Source organism: Geotrypetes seraphini, chromosome 14, assembly GCF_902459505.1.
Source record: "Geotrypetes seraphini chromosome 14, aGeoSer1.1, whole genome shotgun sequence".
Lineage (NCBI taxonomy): Eukaryota > Metazoa > Chordata > Amphibia > Gymnophiona > Dermophiidae > Geotrypetes > Geotrypetes seraphini.
The window spans coordinates 10,733,940-10,760,996 of NC_047097.1; the positions used below are offsets into that span (position 1 = coordinate 10,733,940).

Below are 27,057 nucleotides of genomic sequence, written 5' to 3' on the forward strand. Positions count from 1 at the left end.
TCTTCAAGGCAATTCTCAATTAGTCTGCCCAGAGGACTGCAGCACAGGGATAGGAGGGGAAGAATAATGAATTTGAAACAGGCTTTATACAGACAGCAGGACAAATCACACACACAAATGAGTGAATATAAACCAAAATTTTGGGGCCATCCTATTCAAGCTCCTTTAGCTCACAGTGAGAGGGATGATTTCAGTTTAGCTCAATTTTCCTCTAAGATTGCCTTAGCACATTTATCCAAGCCATCTTAATGTCATCTGAGCAGCTTTTCATTACATGAAGCTGTTCCACTAATTGTTGGTCACCAGACTTGTAGAATTTCAAGTCATTTGCAAACAGTAAGTGTGATATAAACTCTGGATCATTACCATCTTCAGGATTCTGGAGCTCAAATAATGAATACTCAGAGGATTAAGTGCCCAAGAGGCCCTTTTCAAGCCGGTGATATTTTTCTTATGCCTCTGGTTCTCAGTGTTCCTTTAGAAGATTTCAGAGGAAGGAAGTGTCCTATTTGGAGATGGACATGAAGCTGCCTCTCACAAGTGTGCAGTTTCTCTGGAAGGAGATTTTGGGGAATGTGCTATTACACTTAAGAGGCATCTTAAAAGAAATGAGGCCCTGGAAAAATCTAAGGGTTGAGCAAAGGCAATACAGTACTGAGAATAAATGAGAAAAACTGAAAATGTAATGTTCAAGTAATTTGAGATTTCAGAATTCTAGTATGATTGCGCCTAAGAAATGCTAAAACAATATTTTATTGAGGTTTTTCATTTAAATATAATAGTTATACCCTGTTAAGAGGACTAAGAGTGCAGGGAGCTTTGATTTTTAAAGCAAGTTAATTTGAATACATTACTACAGCCGTCTTTGAGTTACTTGTTACTTCTTTTATATTGGTATTCGAACAAATGAAATCAGAAATGCTCAAGTATCTAAGTCTCTAATCAACTCAGTTCTAGTATTAAAAGATCAAACTGTAACTTTTATGAAGTTATACTATAGGTACGGCTACACATCAATTAAAATATTTGAACTGCACAATTAATCCCCCTTGTATTACCTCTACAATGCAAATTATAGACAGCAAATATAAATGCTCAAAACTACTACTACTACTATTACTTCAATAAGACAAAATCCTTCATTAAAATGAAGTAAAACTTCAATAAGTTACTCCTGCTTGAATTCTGTGCAAAACCTTTGAAAATTTTGCCCACAATATTTCAAAATTCTGCAAAGTTTATTTGTAGTGTTTTAAGTAGAATTCTCCTATCCTGAGGCCTGAAATTCCTTCCTGCCTTTTCCTCTCAGGTTCCAGCCTCCTCAGTTCCTTTTCCTCTCATGCCAACTGCATAATTAGTAATGAGTCTCCTTCTAAATCCCACCCCTCTCTCACTTGTACCCTGAATTCCCTCCTTGTCCCACCATAGTCTGGCATCTCTTTCTCCACTGGCTAAGAATCTCTTCCTTCCCACCCTGTTTATGGTCTTGGCCACTTTCTCTCTTCCTTTATCACCCCTCCAAACCCCCTTGTGGGTCCAGCATCTATCTCCTCTCACCCCACTCACCACCTCTCTCGCACCCTGAATCCCTTCCCCACTCCCCAAGGTCTGGCATCTCTCTCTCTCTATGATCAAGCATCTCTTCCTTCTCAGCCCCCTTTCTGGCATGGGCTTCCTCCTCATCTACTTACTGGTCTATCATCCATGCTTCCTCCCCTCTCTGCAGTTTTAGCATCCATGCCCCCCTTTTCCCCCCCACACTTGCAGTCTAGCTTCTATGTTCCCCCCTCTTGGAGGAAAGGATACATGCTCCTTCCTCCCACGGTCCTAGCATCCATGTTCCCTCCTCCCTCCCCCCAAATTGTTGTTTAGCATCCCTCCCCTGTGTGGGCCTGCCCTCCCTCTGATCAACTGACCCCCCCTTGCGGGCCTCCCAAAGCAGCAGTAGAAGCGGCAGCCAACCGAGGCAGCACTGTCTTTGACATTTAAACCCCAGCTTTTATTTATAAAGTTTTAATTCCTTATACTTCATCTAGATTACTAAGGTCGAATGACCAACATTTATTGGTCATTCCCTCTTTAAAATTTATTAATACACGGCGGCAATCTATCTTCTCAGTTACGGCCCTTCAAGCTTGGAATGCCCTTAAAATTTATTTAAGAGAAGAAAGGGTTTTGGAAAAATTTAAGAGCAAACTTAAGGGTTTTCTTTTTAAAGATGCATTCAAGGATTAAATGAATTGCTTATGCCTTTAATTTATCCACAATTTTCTAATGATTTGTCTCTTCCCTTTCCCAATGTTTTTTTTTTTACCTTAATTGTTTCTTTTACAACCAAATTGTATTTCTTCTCTAACTCTCCTTATGTTTGACTTTGTATGCATATGCTGAATTTTAATATGTTTAGTAGAATTAGTTTTTGTTAGTTATGTCTGTTTCCCCCAACTCTGTAATTTTTTATTAATTGTATATCGCTTAGAAATTTGAATAGGCGATAAATCAAATTTCATAATAAACTTGGAAACTTGAACAGGCTGCTCGCAGCTGGCCCTGCCAGGGTCTGCCCTCTGCTGCATCAGTCATCTACAAGGAGTGATGCAGCAGAGGGAAGGCCCAGGCAGGACCAGCCACAAGCTGCCTGTTCACAGCGCTGCCTCTGCCGTCCGGCACCACTGCTGCTTCTTTGGGAGGCTGTAGGTATGTTGGATCTCACGGCGGGGGGTCAGTCGAAGGGAGAGAGGCCAGACCTGCAAGGAAGGTTGGTGCAGAATTCTGCACAAATTCTGCGCTGCGCAGTTGCACAGAATTCCGCCATGAGTAATGAATCAAGCAATGTAACTGTTTATATATTCCAAAGTACTTTTTAATGGTCATTAGGAAACAAGCAATTTACTTACATAGGTCCAGCTGGTTCATCATCTGCATCAAGAATTAGGTGGCAAAACCAGGGAGAAAAGGAGAGAGAAATCACAAAAGAGAGTTAGAAGAGTTTTACATTTAAGCATGACCACAACACTATAAACTGATCTCTCTACAGCATTAACTAGCCATTCATTTGGTAAGTGCAGAGGTTCATGGAGTTACTTGTTCTGTATTTGAGTTTAATGGCAGATATGTTGTTTCAATGGGTTTTTTGTTAACACTTTGAATGCTCTGTCATGAAGAACTGCAACTGTAGTGGACAGATTGTTGTAATACAACTATGAAAAATTATCTTGTCCTCAAGTTCCAGTGGTTCACTCTGGTAAATAGATGAGAAGACAAACCAACATTTCAGTTGTAAAATCCTGCTGTTTGTTTTCTTGTACTGGAAACATTCTGGTTGGGCATGATGGCTATATGGCATACCACTATCCCCCCTCTACAGACTACGACCCTTTGATATACTACTGTTCTGGAGGTTTTATAATTACAATGATGTTCATTTGTCAGAACTATATATGAAACTTCCAGTTATTCATATACTAATAAGATTCAAATATCTGCCCTCCTCCAACACAAGACTTCAGCTACTCACAAATTGACCAGAAGCACTAACCTGTTTTTAGGAAAACAAAATAAATATTCAGAATTAAAACAGCAATGCATTTTTTCTTTTTTTGGCAATGCTATTTTCTTGTCAATTTTAAATTGAACATTTTAAAATTTATTGTTGCTACTTGAACTTTGATGTTTTTAGTACTCTACAGACAGCTTAATTAATAATGTAAGCCACACAAATTTAGCTCAACTTTAAATGTGTATGTACTCAAACTACTGAAACCAATTGAATAGCCTAAAATTTTTTTTTCAAGACTGCAAACACATTATCTATTACGTTTTGATTTTTCACTGAAGTCTCTAAGAAACTCTCAGCAGGATTCCACAAGAGGACTAGTGCACATGAAGCAGTTAAATGGAGAAAATTGCAATCTTGTACAAGTGTTGGCGTCGGCATGAGCACAAACTAAGAGTAATGTCTATCCTCTCCCTCAAAAAAGGGACATTACTCCATCTGTATCTCGAGGCAATGGATAGGCAAAGCTGCCGCCAGCACAAACAGTGACCAAGAACAAAAAAAATATAGTCATAGTATCAAATACAAAAATAAACAAAAACAAACTACTAACCACAAACCCACAATTTCAAAAACACAGCCAAAAAGGAACACATCAGCGACACACCAGTGTCCACAGAATTCCATTATTGATAATGTGCTGCCAGCCAGGTAACAGAGAACTGGGGAAGACAACCAGATGGGTTGGTGTGCTGTATATACAAGAGAAGATATACAGTGACACAGCAGGATCTGGGACACACAGCACACAGCAAATTAGTCTTCCCTGAACACAGTTTAGACTTCCAAATAAATAGACATAAAGCCTAAGCTGCACTCTTTAAATATAAACTTTAGTTACAGGAACCCAATCACAGGATTAGTTTAGTAAGACAGATACTACAATACAATGTCAGTGTTAAAACAGACAAATTCAACACAAAGATATTAACTTGGCTACAAAAATAAGTAGTTTATGGAAGTAAAAACAGGCACAAGATGTTATGTTTTGCTAATTTCTTACAAATAAGAACTGACGATCTAAATAGATGAAGTGTATATTTTCAGAGAAAGTTAACTCTATTGGGTTATGCTGTTTTATTTCACTTGGAAACTGCCTCATGCTTGCATAGTGATGTTAAGTAGTTGTGGTGGCAGTTAGTATTATTTGCTGCCCAATGTAAAAATGGACAATGTCCCCACTTCCCATGGATTAAACAGATGTGATAAGATGGGTAACAAATTGCTTGAAATGTAAATAGGCGGTTTGTCTGAACTACTGCAAAAGCCCGCAGTACAGAACAATACAGAACAAACAGAACAAAGTCCTCATGAAGGAATCAGGGCGTTGGCGAACATAACAGAAATATTAGAACAACAAAATTAAAGATTAAATGGCAACTAAAAATCCAAATTAGTTGTGAAACGTGAATGAAGAAACTTGAAGGAAAGTGTTAACATCATGAACTGTGCATCTTATAGACTGAAGCGGAGATTAGACAAACTCGAAAGCATGCAGATCTCTCACTTACCACCATTTTTTAAGGGTATGATGCAATTGAGGGGGAAAAAAAAAGAAGTCACAATAACCGACAAATATCAGTAATAACTACTCCCTCCAAAAAAAAATAAAAAAATCCCTCTGAGTTAAAAGATGGGAAGCTTGCATAAATGCCTACTCCACAAGCACATTTGTAAAATCAATTAATGCTGGTGGAAACAAGACATGGCGCAGTAAATATCTGGACTGGACACAGTATGTGAGCGAGTGACCACTACTGTTCATGGCTGGTTAATATTCAGACTGATATTATACTGAAGAAAATGGAAAAAAGTCTTTAAATGCCTTAAATCTGGAAAAGGATCTGAACACTAAGAGTACATGATTCTTTATGTTTTATATAAGATTAGATTATTAACAGGCAGTTATATTAAGGTCATTACTTGGTTAGCTACATAGGGGGGCAATTCTATAAAGGTCGGCAAAAGTTAGGCACCAAGATGCAGCACAATAAGCATTTAGGCACCAAGGTTCCGTTATAGAATACTAACTTGTCATTGACATGCCAATCTTTAGGCATGCCCACTTACGCCATGTTAACAGCAGTCATAAATGTGCGTGCCTCTGTGTACATTGCTTGCATTTACATGCTAAACGAGCTGCTTGCTAAAGTTAGAAAAACACCACTTTGTGTTCAGCTAGCACTTAAGCGATGATATTTTATATATAACTTATACATGCAGTTGGTACCTAACTTTAAGCAACTGATTATCGAATGAAGGAGATTATATCTTTCTAGAGAAACTATGCATTTTTAAATTAAAAACTATTTTTAGGAGATACAGTTATAAACCAAAGTTCATATGTTTGTTTGTTTTGGGTTTTTTTTTTTTTTTTTTGGGGGGGGGGGGTTTCTGCAATTTCCTCCAGCTCCTCTGAGCTTCCAGCTCAATAGGAATTGGCCTCCATAGCTTTAGGGTGCCATAAGCCTTCATTCATAAGCCTGCTTTTCTACCTTATTTTATAATCCCAACAGTCATTGCAGTGATAGGCCTTGTAGTGTCCTCCAGAACCAGGTATATGAGCATCTTAAGTTTGGCCCCTAGATGAAACCATTAAGAAATGACTCGGACTTCCTACTGCCCACTCCCGGTGGCTGTGAACAGTCATAGTAGTCATCTACTACTATTTATCACTTATGCAGTGCTGTACATTTTCACAGTTAATAGACTGTCCCTGCTCGGAAGAGCTTACAAGCTATCTCTAGTCCCAGTCGGCCTTGAAAACAAAAGCCATGCCTGGAAACTGAACCAGTGTCTTCTAGATAGTGTTGTGCATCGATATCTGTGAGCCAGCTTAGATGTAAATACTAATTGAAACAAATATTAGGATCCTTTTATTAAGGTGATGCTAACGATTAGCGCGTGGTAATGCCAAGACATCCATTATATTCCTATGGGCATCTTAGCATTTAGCGCACGCTATATCGGTTAGCGCACCTTGGTAAAAGGACCTCATTATACAGCAACACTAGCTCAAGAAACTGTTTTCACATTTGCAGACATTTATGAAAAAGACGCTCACTCGGAATAGTTAAAAAAGGGAAATTAGAAATGTTTTTTTCCCCTTTGAGCTGCAAAACTATTAAATAGCTATAATTAGACTGGTACAGTGTGCGATATATCTTCAGTTTTATTTATTAGGTCTCTATGGTGATGAAAGTCATTCAGTATAATTAGGGTAACTTAAACTTAAGCCTTCAAGATTTGCTCATTATTGAGCCTGATTTTATAACAAGGCGAGCCTATGGAGGGGTAAAACAAGGGATCTATTTTAAGGCTATTTTACAAAGTTAATACAGGCTTCTTTGTGCAATTATAAAATAGGCTCCAATAGTGTGCAAATGCTGACCTACATATTTACAGTTTCTCCAAACCTGATGTACTTGTCCTTTATTATGTACCCATGTACATTTCATAAAATTTCATTTCATAACATACATGTACTCTTGTATTGCAGCTCCACCTCTGCTCTTCCCAACTATGCCCCCCAAAATGCCTGCATATGGATCACAAAGTGAGGTGCACACTCTCCATGCAGATATTCTTTAAACATGTGGTCATGTAATTACCTTATTTTTCGCTCCATAAGATGCACTTTTTTCCACCCAAAAGTGGGTGGAAATGTCTGTGCATCTTGTGCAGCAAATATTGCGTCACAGACCATGATGTGCAGTGTTCTCCCTAGTGTCTTTTAGCCAGGCGCTCTGCCGCGCTAATTTAGGTGAGTGCCTGGCTGTATGCCAGGGAAGCTTAGAGTATATACAGTACCTTTTTCGCCTTTTTAAATCCTGGTGGTCCAGCAGTGTATCAGTAGGATCAGGCTTTCCATGCTCCTGCCCTGCGCTGAACCCCTCCCTCGCTGGACAGCTGCTTCACATCTCGTGGCCAGCGGCGCACAAGGCAGGAGCGATCTTTCCACTCTCCAGCCTTGCATCGTGCCGCTCCCTGAATGGCTGCTCAGTTCTCACAAGTCCCATGAGAACTGACAGCAGCCATTCAGGCAGTGGTGTAGGCCCAGGCTGGAGAGCAAAAAATTTGCTCCTGCCAGTGCTCTGACCTGAGGCAGCCATCCAGCGAGGGAGGGACTCAGCATGGGGCAAGAGCACAGAAAGCTCGCTCCTACCGATACATCGCTGGACCACCAGCGGGGAGGGGGTAATAAATTGTTAGCTGGATGGATCCCTCCTGTCCCGGCCTACCACTAGACCACCAGAGGGGGGACAGGGTACAGGGCAGGGAGGTGAGACAGGGTGCAGAGACTGGCAAGGAGTGTGGGGTTGGGTGCAGAGCCTGGCAGGGAGTGAGGGGGGCGGGTGCAGAGCCTAGAAGGGAAGGGGGCTGGTTCAGAGACTGGCAGGGAGGGGGGCTGAGTGCAGAGCCTAGAAAACTAGAAGAGTGCTTGAACCTTAAAGTCCCTCCTCATTTGTTAATGACAGTGATGATGTTGACTTTACATGGTTGAAATATTATTCTGCTATATTTTATTAAATATATTAGTACACCACTTGGTTCAGAATATTTTTTCTTGTCTTCCTTCTCTAAACCTAGGTGTGTCTTATGGTCAGGTGCGTCTTATAGTGCGAAAAATACGATATATAAAAGCCTTTTTCTGGGTGTAAAATGGGTATCTACATGCAGAAAAAGCTTAATAAAATTACTCCCCCCCCTACCCTTTTAGCCAAGTAAAAAGAATTTACCTGGGTAAAGTAGCCTGTCTGAAAATTGTCCCCAGAGAAGCTAAAATTATGTATGGCGTTCACAATGGGCCTGATTCTCTAAAGGATGCTGGTCTTGGCAGCCACCGATCATGTGTCAATCATGTATCTGCATTCTGTAGAGAAATTGTGTCTTTTACTAACAAATGCCTTAAATGTAGACCAGCATTTTTCAGGTCTACATTTAAGATGTCTGTCTCACGTCTACAGAGACACGTAGGGCCACTTATGGATGCCCACACCACAATTAAAGTTGAGATCGAAATTAACTTACTTGTAAATTTTTTTTTTCCTTACCTTTTGAAAGAATATATCATATTGGTGAAAGTTTTTTTGAGCCAGTGATGTGGGTGGTAGAGGGTAGTTATACCTCACCAAAGTCTGAGGCTTTTTTCTTTTACCGGTATTAAAATTAAAAGATGAAAAGGTTTTGAAAAAAAGAAAAATTCAAAAGGAAAAAGAACACGAGGTGCCCGGTTAGTGGCTTCTTGTTTATATACAGGGGAGTAGGAGTTTGTTGACAGTTTGTATAGTCCCCATTCCTCATTATAAAATCAGATATTTTTTAGCAGGCCTGCTGATTTTCAATGAAGAGAACATTGCTGATTGTTCATAAACCAAGAACCCCCTTAAGTACATGCCTGCTTAGCTTACTGAAGTCTTAACAGGTCTACATGCAATCAGCTAGGACATAGAGGGTAATTAGCAGTGGCTTTTAAAGCTGCTGAATGTCACTGTCTTGTAAGAGATTATTTGGATAGAGCCCTGTGCTTTAGCAAGAAACATTACCGTTGTTTTTCAAGAAGATTCATAGTTTTACTGGATTTAGATAAAATACAAGATCAGACATCCATCCACATTGCCTTTTTATCACAGAAAGTTTGTGTCCCGATATTCAAACACTGTGGATGATTTTTAATTTTAACAATTTCCTTGATATCCCGCTCACACTTGATGACCATTGAGCAGTTCATAATTAAATAAAATAGCATATGCACTGCATAAAACACATAAAAATCCCCACACCTACTCCATCACCCACCTTAAAATTCTTCTCCCCGATATGGCTTGCAGCCAGCACAGAGTATTTGCAATATTCAGCTTGTTCTCTCTCAATAAACTTTAGGACTTATTTTTGACTGTCTTAAAGTTATCAGGTTAGCTTATCCAGATAGCAGGATTAATATCACCACCCTCCACATAACTTCCAGTTCCAACCCTTGCACTGCCTCAGAGGGTTCCATGTAGCCCTTTTTAATCATATAAACCTCAAACATCATATTAATAAATTCAGGGGGAACCCCCCGACTTCCCGTGTGAAAGCCATTTAGCTCCTGGTTTTCCAGTTGCATTGCAGCTGTGTTCCGCCAGAGACGCACTTGTACTGCTCCCCAGGCCAAATTTAGACTTTTTTCCTGTTTCTTGGACCAACTAGGTACAAACACCCCCCACCCCCACCCCAAGAGACTAGAGGGAGCTAAACAAGTGATTCTCACCCCCCTCACGTGCCATGTGGCATGTAGAACACGGATGCTCCTTGGACAGCCATCTACCACATATAGGGCATGAATCCAAAGTATCCTGGCCTGAGTCCATCCTATCTGCTTTTAAGGAAATTTGAGGTGTTTTAAGTCAGATAGAGGCTTTTAATTTCAAATCAGGAAATTCAAGATGGCCCCATGGCAGCAATTTTAGCGCCAAAAACAGCCCGGGGAAGCTACGCTGAAAAATAAAAAATTGCAATTTGGGGATTTTAGAGGTGGGGGAACCTTCAACCCTAGAACTCAAAAAAAAAAAATCTATTTTAAGATTCTCCCCTCGCCATCTGAGGATTTGAAGGATAGTCCAGAGGTAAGGGGAGCAAAAATGCAAATGAAGCTCCTTATAAGAGTTCTCGAGAGATGAGGTTGACTATCCGAGTATTCAGGGCTAGAGTATCTGTTGTACTAGAAGTGTTGTTAGATCTAGAGGCTGAAATTAAATCTCTTGAGCAGAAATAATAATGCCATTCAAATGTATCCGATTTAAGCTCACTGCAAAAATTGAAGCTTAGAGATAAATTACTTAGGGCTCCTTTTACTAAGGTGCGCTAGCATTTTTAGCGTGCACTAAAGATTAGCATGCGCTAAATGAAAAATACTAACGAGAGCTCTATGGAGGCGTTAGCATTTAGCGCTTGTGATATTGTAGTGCACGCTAAAAGCGCTAGCGTACCTTAGTAAAAGGAGCCCTTAGTGAAAATGCTAGTCTCATTATTTTTTCTCAGCACGCTACATACCATTCCGGATCTAACACGGGAAAAATCTTGGCTAATTATTTAAAAGTCAAAAAGAAGTTCATTCAGATTTTGACTATCAAATATAATGATTTTGACTATCAAATATGATTATGTTTTGCTTACTAAGGAGGAAGACATTTTAGACAATTTTGTGAAATTTTAACCTGACATATATACTTCACAAGGGTCACCTCCTGATAAATTAATTAGTTTTTGGATAATCTCTCTAACCTATCATTTCTAAAGATGAGATCAGCATAACAATATTCCAATATCGCTTTCAGACATTAACAAAGCCATTGTTTCTTTCAAGTTTGTTAAAGCCCCAGGAGATGTCTGTCTTACCATACATTATTACAAGCATACAGCATCTTATTTGTCTCCACGCCTGTTGAAACTACATGACCATTTCATCTCGGATCCACAAAACAAGAGAACATTTACTGAAGCTAATATTGTTATATTAGAAAAAACTAGAGATTTTATTATCAAAAAATTATAGACCTATATTAGAGAATGACACGGGGGAAAAATTTGTCCCCACAAACCATCTGATCGCATCCTCACAAGCCTCAAATAGTTTTATACTGAACTTATTTTATTAAAGTATAAAAAGAAACAATATTCTGTACAATTGTCACTTTATAAATCAAAATTCTGGCTGCTGAACTAGAGAAAGAGATGTTAAGCTGGCAGGGCTTTGTTTATAAATGTTTTATCAACACAACTAATATACTACTTTATCCTAAAGCAATAAAAAAAAGAAAAGAAATATAATTTTTTTTCTGCCTTTGTTGTCAGGTTTCTGCTTTCCTCATCTTCTCCTCATTCAATTCATACCATCCATTGTCTGCCTTATCTCTCCCTCCACCTCCCCCCCCAATTGATCTGGCACCCATCTTCTTCCCTCCACTAGCCCCATAGTCTGGCATCTCTCTTTTCCCCATTTCCCTTCAGCGTCTTCTCCCCACTCTTCACTTCTCTTCCCCATTTCCCTTCAGCATCTTCTCCTCAGTCTCCACTTCTCTTCATCATTTCCCTTCAGCGTCCTATCCTCACTCTCCACTTCTCTTGCCCATTTCCCTTCAGTGTTTTCAGCCCACTTTCCACTTCTCTTGCCCATTTCCCTTCAGCGTCTTCTCCCCACTCTCCACTTCTCTTGCCCATTTCCCTTCAGTGTTTTCAGCCCACTTTCCACTTCTCTTCCCAATTTCCCTTCGGCATCTTCAGCCCACTCTCTATTCCCCATTTCCCTTCAGCGTCTGTTCCTCTCCCCCCTTCCCTTCAGTGTACGCGGTCCAGCAGCCCTCCCTCCACGATCACCAGAGTCTTCCCTCCCTCCCGATTGCCGAAGTCATCTGAGGGCATCTTCCTCCCATCCTTCCCCTCACCTTACTGTGGTGATTTTCTGGGCTTTTTTCGTTTCCCAGCTGCCCGAGCCAGCTTTCATCAAGTTGCGTGTTGCTGCTGAAACTTCTCCTCTGACGCAACTTCCTGTTTCCGGTTGAATCAGAGGAGAAGTTTCAGCAGCCACACGCGATTTGATGAAAGCCGGCTAGGGCAGCTGGGAGATGAACCCCCCCCCCACACATACACAAAATCGTTATGGTAAGGGAAGGGAGGGAGATGCCCAATCGGTGACCGCGTGCGTTCAAAAACTTAACTATGGAGACAAGGCCATTCGCCGTTCCATGGGATGGTGAATGGCCTTGTTCCTGTACCCGCAGCGACGACGACTTTCTCCCACCGTTTCGGCAGGTTATCCGCGGCTAGCTTCGGGTAAAAGCCACTGTGTCATTCTCTAACTTATATTATTGAACTATGATTGTAAAACATGTGCAACAATTTTGGTGGAACATTTCTCTAAGATCATAAGCAAATTAATCATTTGTCATAGGCTGAATTTGTCATAGGCTGGCTTGCGACTGATAACACTAGAATATTTTGCTATTTTGCCCAACCCGACCATGTGCCCAAGGCTCCGCCCCCAGGAGGGACCTAAGGCTCCCGGGCCTATTCTGATTGGCTCAGGTGCCTTAGGCCCCACCAGTAGGCGGAGCTTTGGGACGGATGGGCCAATCCGGCCTCATTCCGTCGTTGGCTGCCTGCCGGACAGGCGGGTTTGGCTCCCGTCTGTCCGGCCAACTACATAAAGGTACGGGGAAGGCGGGTGGGGGTGTCGTGGGGGTCGGCCAGGGGGGTCGAGGGTCGGCTGGGGGGGCGGTCGGAGGTTCTTGGGGGAGGGCGGGCGTTGGGGGGAGGGGGGTATGCGTCGAGGGCAGGAGGGCCTGGGATCCCTCCTGCCCGTAATGTAGTGGGGGTAGGGGGTCGCCGTGGCCAGGAGGGTTTGGGCTCCCTCCTTGCCCGATATTGTCGGGGAGTTGGGGAGTCGGCGGGGCAAGAGGGCTTGGGCTCCCTTTTGCCCCGATCGTGTCGGGGGAGGCAAGAGGGCTTGAGCTCCCTCTTGCCCCGATCGTGTCGGGGGTGCCGCGGTTGGCTGGGGCAAGAGGGCTTGAGCTCCCTCTTGCCCCGATCGTGTCGGCGGTTGGCTGGGGTAAGAGGACGGGAGTGCGTGCGAGCGGTCCTTCAAGGTGGGGGTGCGGGTGCGAGTGCGTGCGAGCGGTCCTTTAGGGTGGGGGTGCGGGTGGGAGCGCGTGCGAGCGGTCCTTCGAGGTGGGGGTGCGTGCGAGCGGTCCTTCGGGGTGGGGGTGCGAGCGGTCCTTCGGGGTGGGGGTGCGAGCGGTCCTGCGGGGGGGGGGGAACTATGTAAAAAAAATTTTGTACAACGTGCTCACGCGTATACCGCGCAAGGTTATGCACGGTTTGTAAAAACACGTATAACGCGCGCGTTATATGCGTGAAAATACGGTATATAAAACTAAGATTGATGAAACCAAAGGAGTGCTTGTCAGGTTTAAAAGATTTGTAAACCTACTGAATTGTTTTGTTTTGATACATCTGAACCACTGTATTATGATTGTAAGATGTGTCATTTATATATCATATCGATTTAGGAGTATACTTTTGTGTATATACAGTATGTTATACTTGCTTTATAAATGCATATTGCTCTTTTTTCTTTATTCATTGTTTGAATTTAAAATTGAATAAAGTTAGGTCTGAACTAAAAAAAAAAAAAAAGGTTGAACTAAAATATTTGCAAAGGTCATATTAAATGTTCAAACAATTGTAAAGTACAATGGTACCTCGGTTTGTGAGTGCACCGGTTTGCGAGTGTTTTGCAAGACAAGCAAAACAATCGCAAAATCGGAGCCTCGGAAACCAAGCATGCCTTGATTTACGAGTGCCCCCCCCTCGCGATCTAGCGCCCTCCCCCCCACGATCCGGCACCCTCTGCTTGCGTCGCACCCCCCTCCTCGCCGCGATCCGGCATCAATAAGGCACCCACCCACCCGATCACATTTCTTACCCCCCATTTGGCACTGGCACCAACGCACAGGACATGCCGGTGCCCGAAGATCTGCCTCCTTCGCGGTGGGCCTTGAGCATCCGAGAATCTCGGAGAGAACGGGAACCCGAAGGCCATGAGCATGCGCACCGGCATGTCCTGTGCGTTGGTGCCGGTGCTGGTGCCAAAATGGAGGGTAAGAAATGTGATCGAGTGGGTGCCTTTTTGATGCCAGATCGCGGCGGGGAGGGGGTGCGATGCGAGCGGAGGGTACCAGATCGCGGGGGGGAGGGTGCCGGATAGCAGGGGGGCGTGAAACGAGCGGGGGGGATGGCGGATCATGCAGGGGGGGGCCTTCATGAGCATGGGAAGCAATGCCGGTTCTTGGGGGGGTAGAGCAGCGCCGCTGGCCTCGGGGGATGGGGGTGGGTGGGAACAAATCAAGTTCCTATAGGGAAACTCGCTTTGATATACGAGTATTTTGGTTTACAAGCATGCTTCTGGAATGAATTATGCTCGTAAACCAAGGTACCACTGTAGTTTGAAGCTACATAAGGGGTCACTTGTTTCTGGGCACTGTGGGCCCGATTCTGTATAGGATGCCTAGTCTCAGCAGCCACCTAAGCAGTTTTTGAGACAATCTAAATAGAATCACGTCTGTCCTTTTACCGCACCGGTTAGTGAATCGCATTGCCACTGAGCTGATCGCAGCAATGGAATCTCCCTGCCGCGATCAGTTTAGCAGCCGCAGAAGGGAACCCGTTCCCTCCCCCACAAGAAGACAACTGGCAGGAGGGATACCCAGTCCCTCCTACCAGAACCCCTGAAGCCCCCCCACCCTCAAATGTCTGTGGCAGGAGGTGGGCCAAATTCTTCCTGTCACTACCACCCTGAGACATCTCCCGGTAGGAGGGATGCCCACTCCCAAGATCACCGGCAGAAGGAATGCCCAATCCCTCCTGCTGGAACCCCCCTGAAGACATGCCCCCCATAGGAGGGGCCATAAGTGCATGGGCCAACCGGAATCTTAGGCCTCTCTCTCAGTGCATTCTGGGATGCACAGAGAGTGGCCTAAGGTTCCAATTGGTCAGATCTCAATTGGTCGATTTGCTGGCCTACACTTCGTGTACCTATCAAGGCCCTAGAGAGACGCCTAGGGCTGCCTAAGCTCGCCTAAGGCCACTTCTAGATGAAACCACGCCCAGTTTGGGGTGAGCTTAAGCAGCCCTACGCACCTCCCTAGGCTCACGAAAACGTCTACAATGTAGGCAGCCTACCTTGGTGTTTTTTTTTAAATGTGCATCCCAATTGGCTGGTTAGACAGTGGTAAGACGCCTACCACCGTCTACAATCAGGACACTGTTTATAGAATTTGCCCCTGTGAGTGTGTATGTCTAAAATAAATAAATATGGTGAATCGCACAGAATGTCTAATGCCCATGCATTTGACCTGGCTGCAGTTCTCAGGAATTGGGAGACTGTGTCTTATTACATAGGAATGAATCCTGGCATAGCATATCCAGTTGGCCACTAAATGGCAATGGTCAAATGTGTGTCTGGATAAAAATTGGGTTTGCCAGTAAAATTTCACGCATTGACAACCCAGCTAAATTGAATCAGAACAATCTGTTCCTGTTTCTCACACTTCTATTTCTGAAATAAAATGAAACTCACACCAGAATATCAGAAAACTTAAAATGCTTATTTAAAAAAAAATAAAAAAAGAAGACAAATGCTGAAAAATTTCCTGGCATCAACCTTTGCTTTTCAACCAGGTTTGAAGCTGAAAGTATTACACAAAAGCAACTACTATACAAACAGTTCTATTTTCGAAGACAGATCCAGTCAAAAAAATCATACCACATATACGTATTTACCTTAGCTGGAATGAAGGAAAATAAAACCCTACCACAGAAGAAAAAAGGTTAGGCTATGGGTGCTGTTGTGTTCACAAGCTTCATCACTGGTAATTTTAATAGCCATCAGTAATAAAGATCACAGTAGTAATGTAATGTAATGTAATTTATTTCTTATATACCGCTACATCCGTTAGTTTAACAGTAATCCTGCAGTGCAGATTATCTAGTATATTCCTAACAGTTTTTCTAGCTGTCTTTTAATCTAACTGTAAGGATCTCCCAAAAACTCACAATGCTCAATTAAACCCTATTTTTTTGCAAACAAAAGTAATCGTTCAGTTTCACAGAATAAACATACTGTTTTGCCTCCTGCTTTAGAATCTTAAAAATTATCGGAATGTACATTGTACTGAATAATGGATAAGCTACAAGTGGAAGAAAAGGTACAGTAGAAGCTTTACTGAGGGGATGTCATCAGTGGGGAAAGTGGTCCCTAGGGTAAGGCTTTGTGTTGTCTATAATTTTTATTATATATTATTTTTTATTATATATTTTGCATTATGCAATGTTTTTCCTTTTTTCCCCCCTTTTTTCCCACACCCTTTCCTGGGTGTCAATATTAAAATATTTCTATATTTTTGTTGTTGTTGCTGTTTTTATTTCCCTTCTGTAACATTTTTTTAGGGGGGAATATGTCTTTGGGTTGAAAATTTTACTCCCCCCCCCCCAACAATTGTTTGTAAACTTAAAAGACAGAAAATTAAGAATAAAAATAGAAAGTAGAGTGAACACTTTAGAGCAAAGTTATTTACCTGTAGCAGGTGTTCTCCAAAGACAGCAGGATACAAAAATAAAACTTTACAACATGGGTGACATCATCCAATGGAGCTCAGCAGAGAAAAGTAACTTCAGAACTGACTTTCAAGATTTCTAAGTTGGTTCAACCATGAATTCACACCATTTCTTTCCTGCCACTGGTGTGCAGGACTATGCTAGTCCATTTACTAGCTTAAGAATACAACTCCTTGGGGGAAGTGGGAGAGTATGTGGGAATTTGTAGTCTGCTGTACTCAGAGAAAACCTAAGGATTGGGACTTCATAGTACAGGTTGCCTTCAACAGAAAAAAAGTTAAGCTACATGACTAATAGTGAGTTTCAAGTTTATTTTAAAAAATTTTCAACCGCTTAATCAGGTTTCTAAGCGGTGTACAATATAAAAATTACATAAAAACAGATTAAAAGTTAGGGATACTAGACAATACCAAAATAGGCAGATGCAGATGTTTTTGTCACAGCGAGCCCTTATGTTTTCTCATCTTTTTTGAATGGCAGCCTGGGACTGAAAGAAATATGTCTGGTGGGGGGAATAGAGCTAGACACTAATCCCCAAACAGATTCTGAAGGACTCTCTGGCTAAAACCACTCTCACATGGGAGTCTTGTTCTAGGCAATAGTGTGAGGTGAATGTATGGACAGATGTCCATATCGGAGCTCTATAAATTTCTTCTATGGAGGCCGAGCTGAAGTGGGCTTCTGACATTATAAACCCTCTAGGGGAAGGCCTACCTGGGTATATATGAAATAAATGTAATTTGCCAGTCAATTGGAAAGTATACATTTGCCAATGGCAACCCTCATCATGTTAGAGCCAAAAGAAACAAAAAGCTGGGAGGACTTTCTATGGTCTTTAGTCCTCTCCAGATAAAAGTCCAAGGCTCTCCTGCACTGTATTTTCATCTTTGTAGGTATGATGTCTATGAAAAATATTGGCAGCACTATTAACTAGTTAAAATTGTATTCTGACACTGTTGTGAGAATGGTTACACAGAATCACTTTACTGTTGAAAATTTTAGGGCTCCTTTTACAAAGGTGCGTTAGGGCCTTAATGCGTGGAATAGCGCGCGCTAAAATGCCACGCGAGCTAGCCGCTACCGCCTCCTCTTGAGCAGGCAGTAGTTTTTCGGGAAGCGTGCACTAATCCAGTGTGTGCGCTAAAAATGCTAGCGCACTTTTGAAAAAGGAGCCCTTAGTGTAAAGGTGGTCAGTTAAAAGATCAATTATTTGCAAGATAATATAATCATCACAAAAAACCCCAAAACCCTTTCCATGTTAGGTACTGCAGACGAAAGGTATTAAGTATCTCAAATAGAGCTATCATCAGCTAGGTAAGAACTATTTTGATGCCCTATGACACTGAGGGTGACTCAATGGGAGACTTCATTCAAAGCAATCCCCACATAAAGTGAACAATCAAAAGCCATCTAGAGATGAGTTTATTTTCTGATGGTAAGCATCAATTTCTATAAGGTAAACGCTAACAAAGTTGGTCTTGAAACCCAACTCTTATAGATGAAGGTACTGAAGTGGGTTTTCTGTGGCACAGGAAAAAGGAGATATAAGGCCTTTCTATCACATCAGATAGCAAACTTCTTCCATTTAAAATTAATGGAACTCCTAGTATAAGCCTTTCTGAAAATCAAAAAGTCTTGAGAAACACTATCAGGTAAAGTTCAGAGAAGCCAATCTTAGTCTTTCAATAGTCATGCTATGAGAGCTAGTGATTTAATGTTGGGATGCAGCACTATTTCCTATTCTTTTGTGGTCAGTGCTGGAACACATCCAGTCTCATGGGATTCTCATGAAAGAGGAAAACAAACCTGACTGCCAATATGAGCTATTAAAATCATGATTTGCTCATCTTGAGTTTCCAAACAGTTTTTGCTATTGAAATAACATAAGATCTACATACAGAAGGCTTCCCAATAAGAGAGGAAGGCATCTGAGGCTAGTTTGGCATATGTCACTATTCTTTAACAGAACTGAAGGGTGTTCTTATTGAAGAAAAAAAGTAGATAAAGATCTACTGAGACGGTATCCCACTCTTCATATCTCATGCAGGCCATTTCCTTGTCCAAGAATCACTCAGGGAAGAAGGATCCAACCCAGAGTGTCTGCATCCTCAAAATCTGTTGCAGTTTTGAGACTCAGGAAAACTGATGCTTCCAATAAGGATGTCAATTGACTAGACTTTTCTGTGCCAAAAAATCTTCCCACACTTGTTTTTCACATCCACGAATCCCTTTCTTTGACATCTGTGAAAACTACGTTATGTACAATGAGAGATATCATGGATGAGCTCCAGCCATTGCAAGTAGCAACTTTGTGCATTTAGAACAAATATGGGCCTATTGCACTGGAAGCACATTTGAAGCTGCTAGCTTTATTCTTGGACATTTCATCCCCCCCCCAAAAAAAAAAAAAAAAAATTACAGCAAAATCAAAAACAACCCAAATAGGAGTCTGAGACCTAAAGGAAAAAGGAAATTTTAAAATGACTGGGAAAAAACCCCAACTTGGACCGCTATGGGAAAGAGTACCTCATGATTGCAACAGGAACTTACACAACTGTATTGGTAAAATTGCTCCAAATGACTACTATGGTCCTGTATGACAGTGGTAGGCAGGAAATCGAACTTCATGGTGTATTGCAGTATACAAATATGTTATATATACGGCTGAGCAAGTCAAAAGCTCTGAAAGTCAGTTCTGGAGTAAAATTCCTAAGCCGGGCTTGGTTGCATGATGTCACCCATGTTTTGAGGATCTTCATATCCTGCTTTCCCTGAGAAAATTATTTACAAGATAGGGTTTAAGTTGGTTGCATGTCACTGCAATTACAAGTAGAAAAGCTCCTACTCTGAACTTTTTCTGAAACTTTATTAAATTGTTCTTATATCTTACTGCTAAATGTAGTTAAGTCTCTTATTAAACATTTCTAAGGGTAGGAGATGAGAGACAGCAGCACCATATTTGACTCAGATGCAATGGTTATCTATGCAGGCATCAATCAAGTTGAAGATATTGATTCAAACCTTTAAAATCTTTTGTGACTGGATGCAGTAGTATATTCCAGATTTAAATTTACTATATGTTCTATAGAGGAATTCAGTCTATGTGCTTCCCCATAAAACTGCTTTGCTTGAAAGATTCATAGGAAGAAACAAAGCAGCTTGGCACTGGGCTTATGGCAATTACGTTTCATGTGAATTTTTGCTAAAGTTCTGAAGACTTTGTGGATTGAAAATTTTTAATATATGATATATAGATTTCTGTTAAGAAAATAGGTGTCTTGCTTTTATGTAACATTATTTTCATATTTTATGGTGGATGTCTTAGACCAGGGATCTCAAAGTCCCTCCTTGAAGGCCGCAGTCCAGTCGGGTTTTCAGGATTTCCCCATTGAATATGCATTGAAAGCAGTGCATGCACATAGATCTCATGCATATTCATTGGGGAAATCCTGAAAACCCGACTGGACTGCGGCCCTCAAGGAGGAACTTTGAGATCCCTGTCTTAGACCCTTTTTTAGGGAATAAATTGAATAAAAATAACAAGGAATCCTTAAGGATCCCTTTTACAAAGCTGCAGTAGTGATGCTGCCTTGATAAATACACCGAAGGCAACATTGCTACTGCGGTTTTGTAAAAGGTGCCCTAAATTATGTTTGCAAAAAAAGAGGAAAAAATTAAAACATCAGCATACTAAAATAAACCAATTAAAAAGGGAAAGTTGAAAAGAACTTTGAAGAGAGAGTTCAAGAGGGCGTGAAAAACCAATCCAGGTTGCCAATCCAGGTCACAAGTACCTAGCAAATCCCCAAATAACAACATTTCACGATACAGGGCACACAAACAATGATGTGAAATCCTTATAACTAAATTGAAATCCGGACCATATATAACTTTGCATTCACAAGTCCGAATATATAGTTAATTTTATACACAGCCTCAGCCCTACCACTCCACCGCCTATTTAGAACTTACAGCGGGAAGTATTACGCAGGCTTTCATTATCGGCCAGTGAATAAACTTTATCTGCATATATATTCTTTATCTGTATAAATATTGACTTTCATATAAACTAAGTTTAAATTTAAAAGTTGTGGGGAAAACGCCGCCGCCGCCATCTTGCTCTTTAAATCAGCAGTGAGTCGGGTGACAGAAGCGGCTGCGGTAAGGTTCTTATGAATGGTTCTAAACTAAACTAAACTAAACCTTAAGTTTATATACCGCATCCTCTCCACGGAAGTGGAGCTCAGCACGGTTTACAAGAACTTAAAATATAAGAGGAGAAAGGAAAAGTTTTACATGAGCTTATAAATAGAATGGAAGAGTAAGGGGGGAAATAGAATTACATGTTAGAGAAGAGCCAAGTTTTCAGTTGTTTGCGGAATAGTTGGAGAGAGCCCAGGTTCCGCAACGGGATAGTAAGGTCGTTCCAGAAACCTGTGATTTTGAAGAGAAAAGATTTTCCCAGTTTACCTGCATAGAGAATACCGCGTAGAGAGGGGAAGGATAGTTTATATCTTTGGGCGGGTCTGGTGGAGTCAGGACTCGAGGAGTTAAAGGATAGTGGGATTAGGGGAGGAAGGATGCCGTGAATGATCTTAAAAGCCAGGCAGGAGCATTTGAAATGGATTCTGGAAATCACTGGGAGCCAGTGAAGATTGGACAGGAGTGGGGAGACATAGTCAGATTTGTGTTTTGTAAAGATCAACTTGGCTGCAGTATTCTGGATAAGCTGGAGTCTTTGAAGACTTTTTCTAATATTGAAGGAGTAAAGTAAAGAAGGGGGAATGTTCTATGAGACACTTGAATGTTTTTCCTTATATTTATAGGGAGACCCTTGATAAAGCACAGTTGTGAGAAACATGTCGGGCCATCTGCTCCCAGGTCATTTCAGCTAATAGAGATAAGTAGCTTTGAAATACAAAATGAATATTTAAATTTAACTTAAAGTTTATATGAAAGTCAATATTTAAAAACTGGAGAGATTCCAGAAGACTGGAAAATAGAAAATGTCACGCCTATCTTCAAGAAAGGCTCAAGGGGAGACCCAGGAAACTACAGGCCGGTGAGCTTGACCTCGGTCCCGGGAAAGATGATGGAAGCCCTGATTAAAGACTGCATCTGGGAACACATTGAAAACACTGGGCAGCTAAAGCCGAGCCAGCATGGCTTCTGCAAGGGCAGGTCATGCCTCACTAACTTATTATATTTCTTTGAGGGGGTAAACAGCCATGTGGATAAAGGGGAATCTATAGACATCATTTACCTTGACTTCCAAAAAGCTTCGACAAGGTACCACATGAAAGACTGCTAAGGAAGCTATGGAACCACGGGGTGCAAGGGGAGGTCTACCGATGGATCAAAAACTGGCTGGCGGACAGGAAACAGAGGGTTGGAATAAAGGGCCATTACTCAGACTGGCAATGGGTCACGAGCGGAGTTCCGCAAGGGTCGGTGCTGGGCCGCTCCTGTTCAATATATTTATTAACGACCTGGAGGCAGGAACAAAATGTGAGGTTATTAAATTTGCGGATGACACCAAATTATACAGCAGGGTTGAAAGCAAGGAGGACTGCAAAAATCTCCAAAAGGATCTGACAGCGCTGGAAGAGTGGGCCAAAAAGTGGCAAATGAGCTTCAACATAGGGAAATGCAAGGTCATGCATGTAGGGAAAAAGAACCCGATGTTTACTTACAAAATGGGGGGATCACCGCTAGGGGTGAGTAACCTTGAAAGAGACCTGGGAGTGATGGTAGACACATCATTGAAGGCGTCGGCGCAGTGCGCCACACCCTCAAGGAAGGCAAACAGAATGTTGGGCATCATTAAGAAGGGTATCACGACCAGGACGAAGGAAGTCATCCTGCCACTATATCGTGCAATGGTGCGCCCGCACCTGGAGTACTGTGTCCAGTATTGGTCGCCGTACCTCAAGAAGGACATGGCGGTACTTGAGAGAGTCCAGAGAAGAGCAACTAAGCTAATAAAGGGTATGGAAGACCTCTCATATACTGACAGACTGAAGAAGCTGGGGCTTTTCTCCCTGGAAAAGCGGAGACTTAGAGGAGACATGATAAAAACCTTCAAGATCATGAAGGGCATAGAAAGAGTAGACAGGGACAGATTTTTCAAAGTACGGGGAACCACAAGTACAAGGGGGCACTCAGAAAAATTGAAAGGGGAAAGGTTTAGAACAAATGTCAGGAAGTTCTTTTTCACTCAGAGGGTGGTGGATACATGGAACGTGCTACCGGAGGATGTGATAAGCAGAAGCACGCTACAGAGCTTCAAACAGGGTCTGCACAGGTACCTGGAGGACAAAGGGATTGAGGGGTACAGATAGGAGTAGAGGTAGGTAATAGTTAGAGGATTAGAGGCAGTTACAAAATTAGTCAGGGATACTGTTCAGGCAATAAGGCCTGATGGGCCGCCACGGGAGCGGACCGCTGGGCAGGATGGACCTCTGGGCTGCCTCAGCGGAGGCAACTTCTTATGTTCTTATACAGAGAAAGATTATTTATGCAGATAGAGGGGCATAATCGAAAGGGGCGTCTAAGTCCGTTTACGTCCATCTCGCAAGTCGTCCAAAATAAAAAACAGCTTAAGACACATTTTCAAAAAATACATCCAGCTTTTTTTTCATTTTGAAAATCGTCTAATTATACGTCCTGCTGATCTGATCGTCCAAGCCACTAAATCGTCCATCTTTATAACACATTTTCATCCAACTTTCAGTCCAAAATGCCTAGAACAAGCCCTGTTGGATATGGGAGGGGTCTGCAAAGTGATGGACTGCACACCCAGACATGGCACCTAAATAGTGGGGTACCTTACAGGGCACTGCTATGAACCTCACAAAAAGGGTGCCATGTCTTCTCCTCCCTACAGCTCCCTTATAGGTTACGGTGAGCCCCCCAAACCACCTCCAGAATCCTCTAGACCCACTTATCTACCACCCCAATAGCCCTTATGGCTGCAGGAGTCACTTATATGCCAGTAAAAAAGGGTTTTGGGGGTGTATAGGGCAGTGCACATGTTTAAGTATCAATGCAGTGATTACAGGGGCTGATGGGCATGGGTCCTCTTCTCTATGGGTCCCTAAACCACCCCCAAGACGACTTAAGCTGCCTCTGTGCTGGACGACTAGGCTTTCCTATGCCAGGCGGCCAGGTGATGATGGTCTGGAGGCTGAATTTTAAAGATGTGATTAATATTTTTATGGGAGTGGGGGGGTCGGTGATCACTGGGGTAGTGTGTGGGGGTCTATATTATGTGTTTTCAGTGCTTATCTGGTGAGTTTAGGTGGGTTTTTGTGTTTTACATGGTCTAAGTCACAACGTCTAAGTTCTGTCGATCCTGGGCTGTATAACTTTCGGTTATACATGCTGTACAACAAAGTCTAAGCTGGCCCACGTCCCGCCCAACTCCCACCCTCGACACTCTTCCCGAAACGCCCCATTTAGCTTTGGTTGTTCAGAGGCACTATGAAGGCCTAGGTCGTTTAGAAATACGTCCAAAACCCTTTTTAGTATCGGCACTTGGACGTATTTAAGCAATGTTCATCCAAGTGCCGACTGAGGCTTGGTTTTGGACGTATTTCTCTTTCAATTATGAGCCCCATAAAGTTTATTCACTGGATTAAAGTCCACATAATGCTTTCCGCTGTAAGTTCTAAATAGGCTGTGGAGTGGTGGGGCTGAGGCTGTGTATAACATTAACTATATATTTGGACTGATACAGGGCAAGCAGTGGCTTCCTCCAGGATCTTGTCCAATCCTTTTTTAAAACTAGCTACATTATGTGCTCTTAACATATCGTCTAACAATGCATTCCACACACACACCCAGGGGGAGGGAGGGGGGTATTTCTTTTGTATGACTCTATTCCCTTATGAAAATGTTGGTTGGGTGTTGTTTTTTTTTTAATGTTGTATGGATTCTGATTGATTATAAGTGCATATATGATTACTATTATTTGTATAGATATTGTACTGCATTTTTGTTAGCTTTAGAAACTCAATAAAGATTTTTTTTTTAAACTATTCCGAGTGAAAAAAATATTTCCCTGTAAGTTCATCGAGTGTTCTCTAATCTTTGAAATTTTTGATGGAGTAAAAATCGATCCATTCTACACCACTCAGGATTTTATGGACTTCAATCATATCTCCCCTCAGACATAGCTCTTTATAGTTAAGCTTGTCTTGGATATCAAACAAGCTTAACTATAAAGAACAAATGTGAATATTTAAATTGAACTCTGTTGAGTCATATGGCTTGAACAAAGAAATCGAATGGTTGACGTTGGCCTTATCCTTTGTAACATAATATCTCTGAAGTCATGTGTTCCTGTCGTTTATCAGCTGATATAAACGCCGCAGCCATTTTAAAACTTTTCTAAGCATTTGAACTGCAGCATACCTAAATGGGCGAGTCCTTGAAAAGACACACTGGACCTTAACAACTTTTTAAAGTACTCTTCTCTATATAAATAAATACTACCTGATATATATTCTTTTTATTTAAGGGGGGAATGCGCCTTGAAACAGCCTTTGTGGTGAAACATGATCATGTCGGCAATAACATTCCCTCCCCGACGCGACTACAGATAAATTATTTTATAAGCTATACTGCTACATTGAATTAATTACATGATTACAAAGAAACTAGTATCAAGCACTTCAAGCACCCTAAGCACTTTAGTTATTTCATGAATATGGATAAAAATTATAGATAAAAAATATTTGGACTAGTGAAGAGACATGGTGAATTTTCACTCGAACGACATTTTCACCTCTGAAGTCCTTATAAGTATCAAGTAAGAGATTTTTCTTGATAGCAATAAGATTCTAGTTTAATTGTGTGAAATAAGTAATTTCTTCAAACTTTTTATGTACATGTTCTGTCATTTTGGTCTTTATAATGGTCTGTACCATTTTGCCCAGCACCAACATCAGACCCACCAGTCTATTTCCCAGATCACCTCTGAAACCCTTTTAAAAAATCAGAAACTGGCACCACAGCCATTCTCCAGTCTTCTGGTACTATGCTGAATTTTAGAGAAAAATTACAAACAATAACTCTGATGGTGTTTATCACCATGGGCATCACTATTTCCCACTGCCCTAAATAAGGTACCTTTTACATAGATTGTAAGCTATTTGAGGTATGGATATAGATAATTTGAATAATTATCACCACTGTATGGTGCTGAGAATGTCAGTAGTGCTATAAAAAATATTTCAAAGTAATATTTTTCAAGAAAAGTGATTGAACTAAAGCATCATCATCTTTGATATATTTTGTAATGTATGCTGGTGATTTTAAATTTCTTTGTTCCATCCTGAACAGTATGGGGCTCATAATAAAATTTTTTTAAAAAAGTTCAAAAAGTGGCCTAAATTGGTACTTAGACGATCAAAAAGACAGATAGTCCAAGTACCGATAATCAAAACTAGTTTTAGACGTATCCAAAACCAGCTTAGGCCTTTACCCTGCTTCTGAACGCCTAGAGCAAAAAGAGGCATTTCTCCGTCTTTTACAAATCATGAGTAAAAGACGGAGAAATAATAGACCCCAGTGGTTCTCCACAGAGATCTCAGAATTAATAAAGCAGAAGAAAAGAGCATTTGTATCCTACAAACTATCACAACAGCCGGAAACTAAAGAAGCCTATCTGGTAAAATCTAGAACTGTTAAAACAGCAGTCAGGGAAACCAAACTCCGGATGGAAGAAAATATAGCTAGGCATGTTAAAAAAGGGGATAAATCAATTTTCAGGTATATTAGCGACAGAAAAAAAGAACACAGACGGAATTGTGCGCCTCAGGAAACCTGACGGTAACTTTGTAGACTCGGACTCAGATAAAGCCGAACTACTCAATGGCTACTTCTGCTTGGTCTTTACCTGTAAGGCACCGGATCTGGACCAAAGATGCAGACAAGGGAGAGCTCAGAGGATCCGTTCCGGAACTTTAAATTTACCGCAAACTGCGTCTACCATGAGCTATCGAGGATAAAAGTGAACAAAGCCATGGGACCGGATAATCTACACCCCAGGGTACTTCAGGAATTGAGAGATGTCCTGGCAGAGCCATTAGCTGCGCTTTTCAATCTGTCCCTAACAAGGGAAAAGTCCCCTTGGACTGGAAAATCGCTAACGTCATTCCGCTCCACAAAAAGGGATGCAGGTCAGAGGCTGAAAATTACAGACCTTTGAGTCTCACATCAATAGTGTGTAAACTTATGGAGACGTTGATAAAAAACAGATTGGATATGTTTCTGGATGACGAGAGACTGAGGGATCCCCACCAGCATGGATTTATGAAGGGAAGGAATTGTTAATCCAATCT

General features: G+C 41.7%; 1 protein-coding gene across 1 annotated transcript in view; it reads right to left on the minus strand.

The window, feature by feature from the left end:
- Nucleotides 1-27,057, minus strand: part of NPTN (neuroplastin) — a 122,471-nt gene that overhangs the window by 40,379 nt on the left and 55,035 nt on the right. Inside the window, exon 8 of the mRNA XM_033920732.1 lies at nt 2,898-2,919. Within this exon, the coding sequence (XP_033776623.1) occupies nt 2,898-2,919 (22 nt within the window). The remainder of the gene's footprint in view (nt 1-2,897; nt 2,920-27,057) is intronic.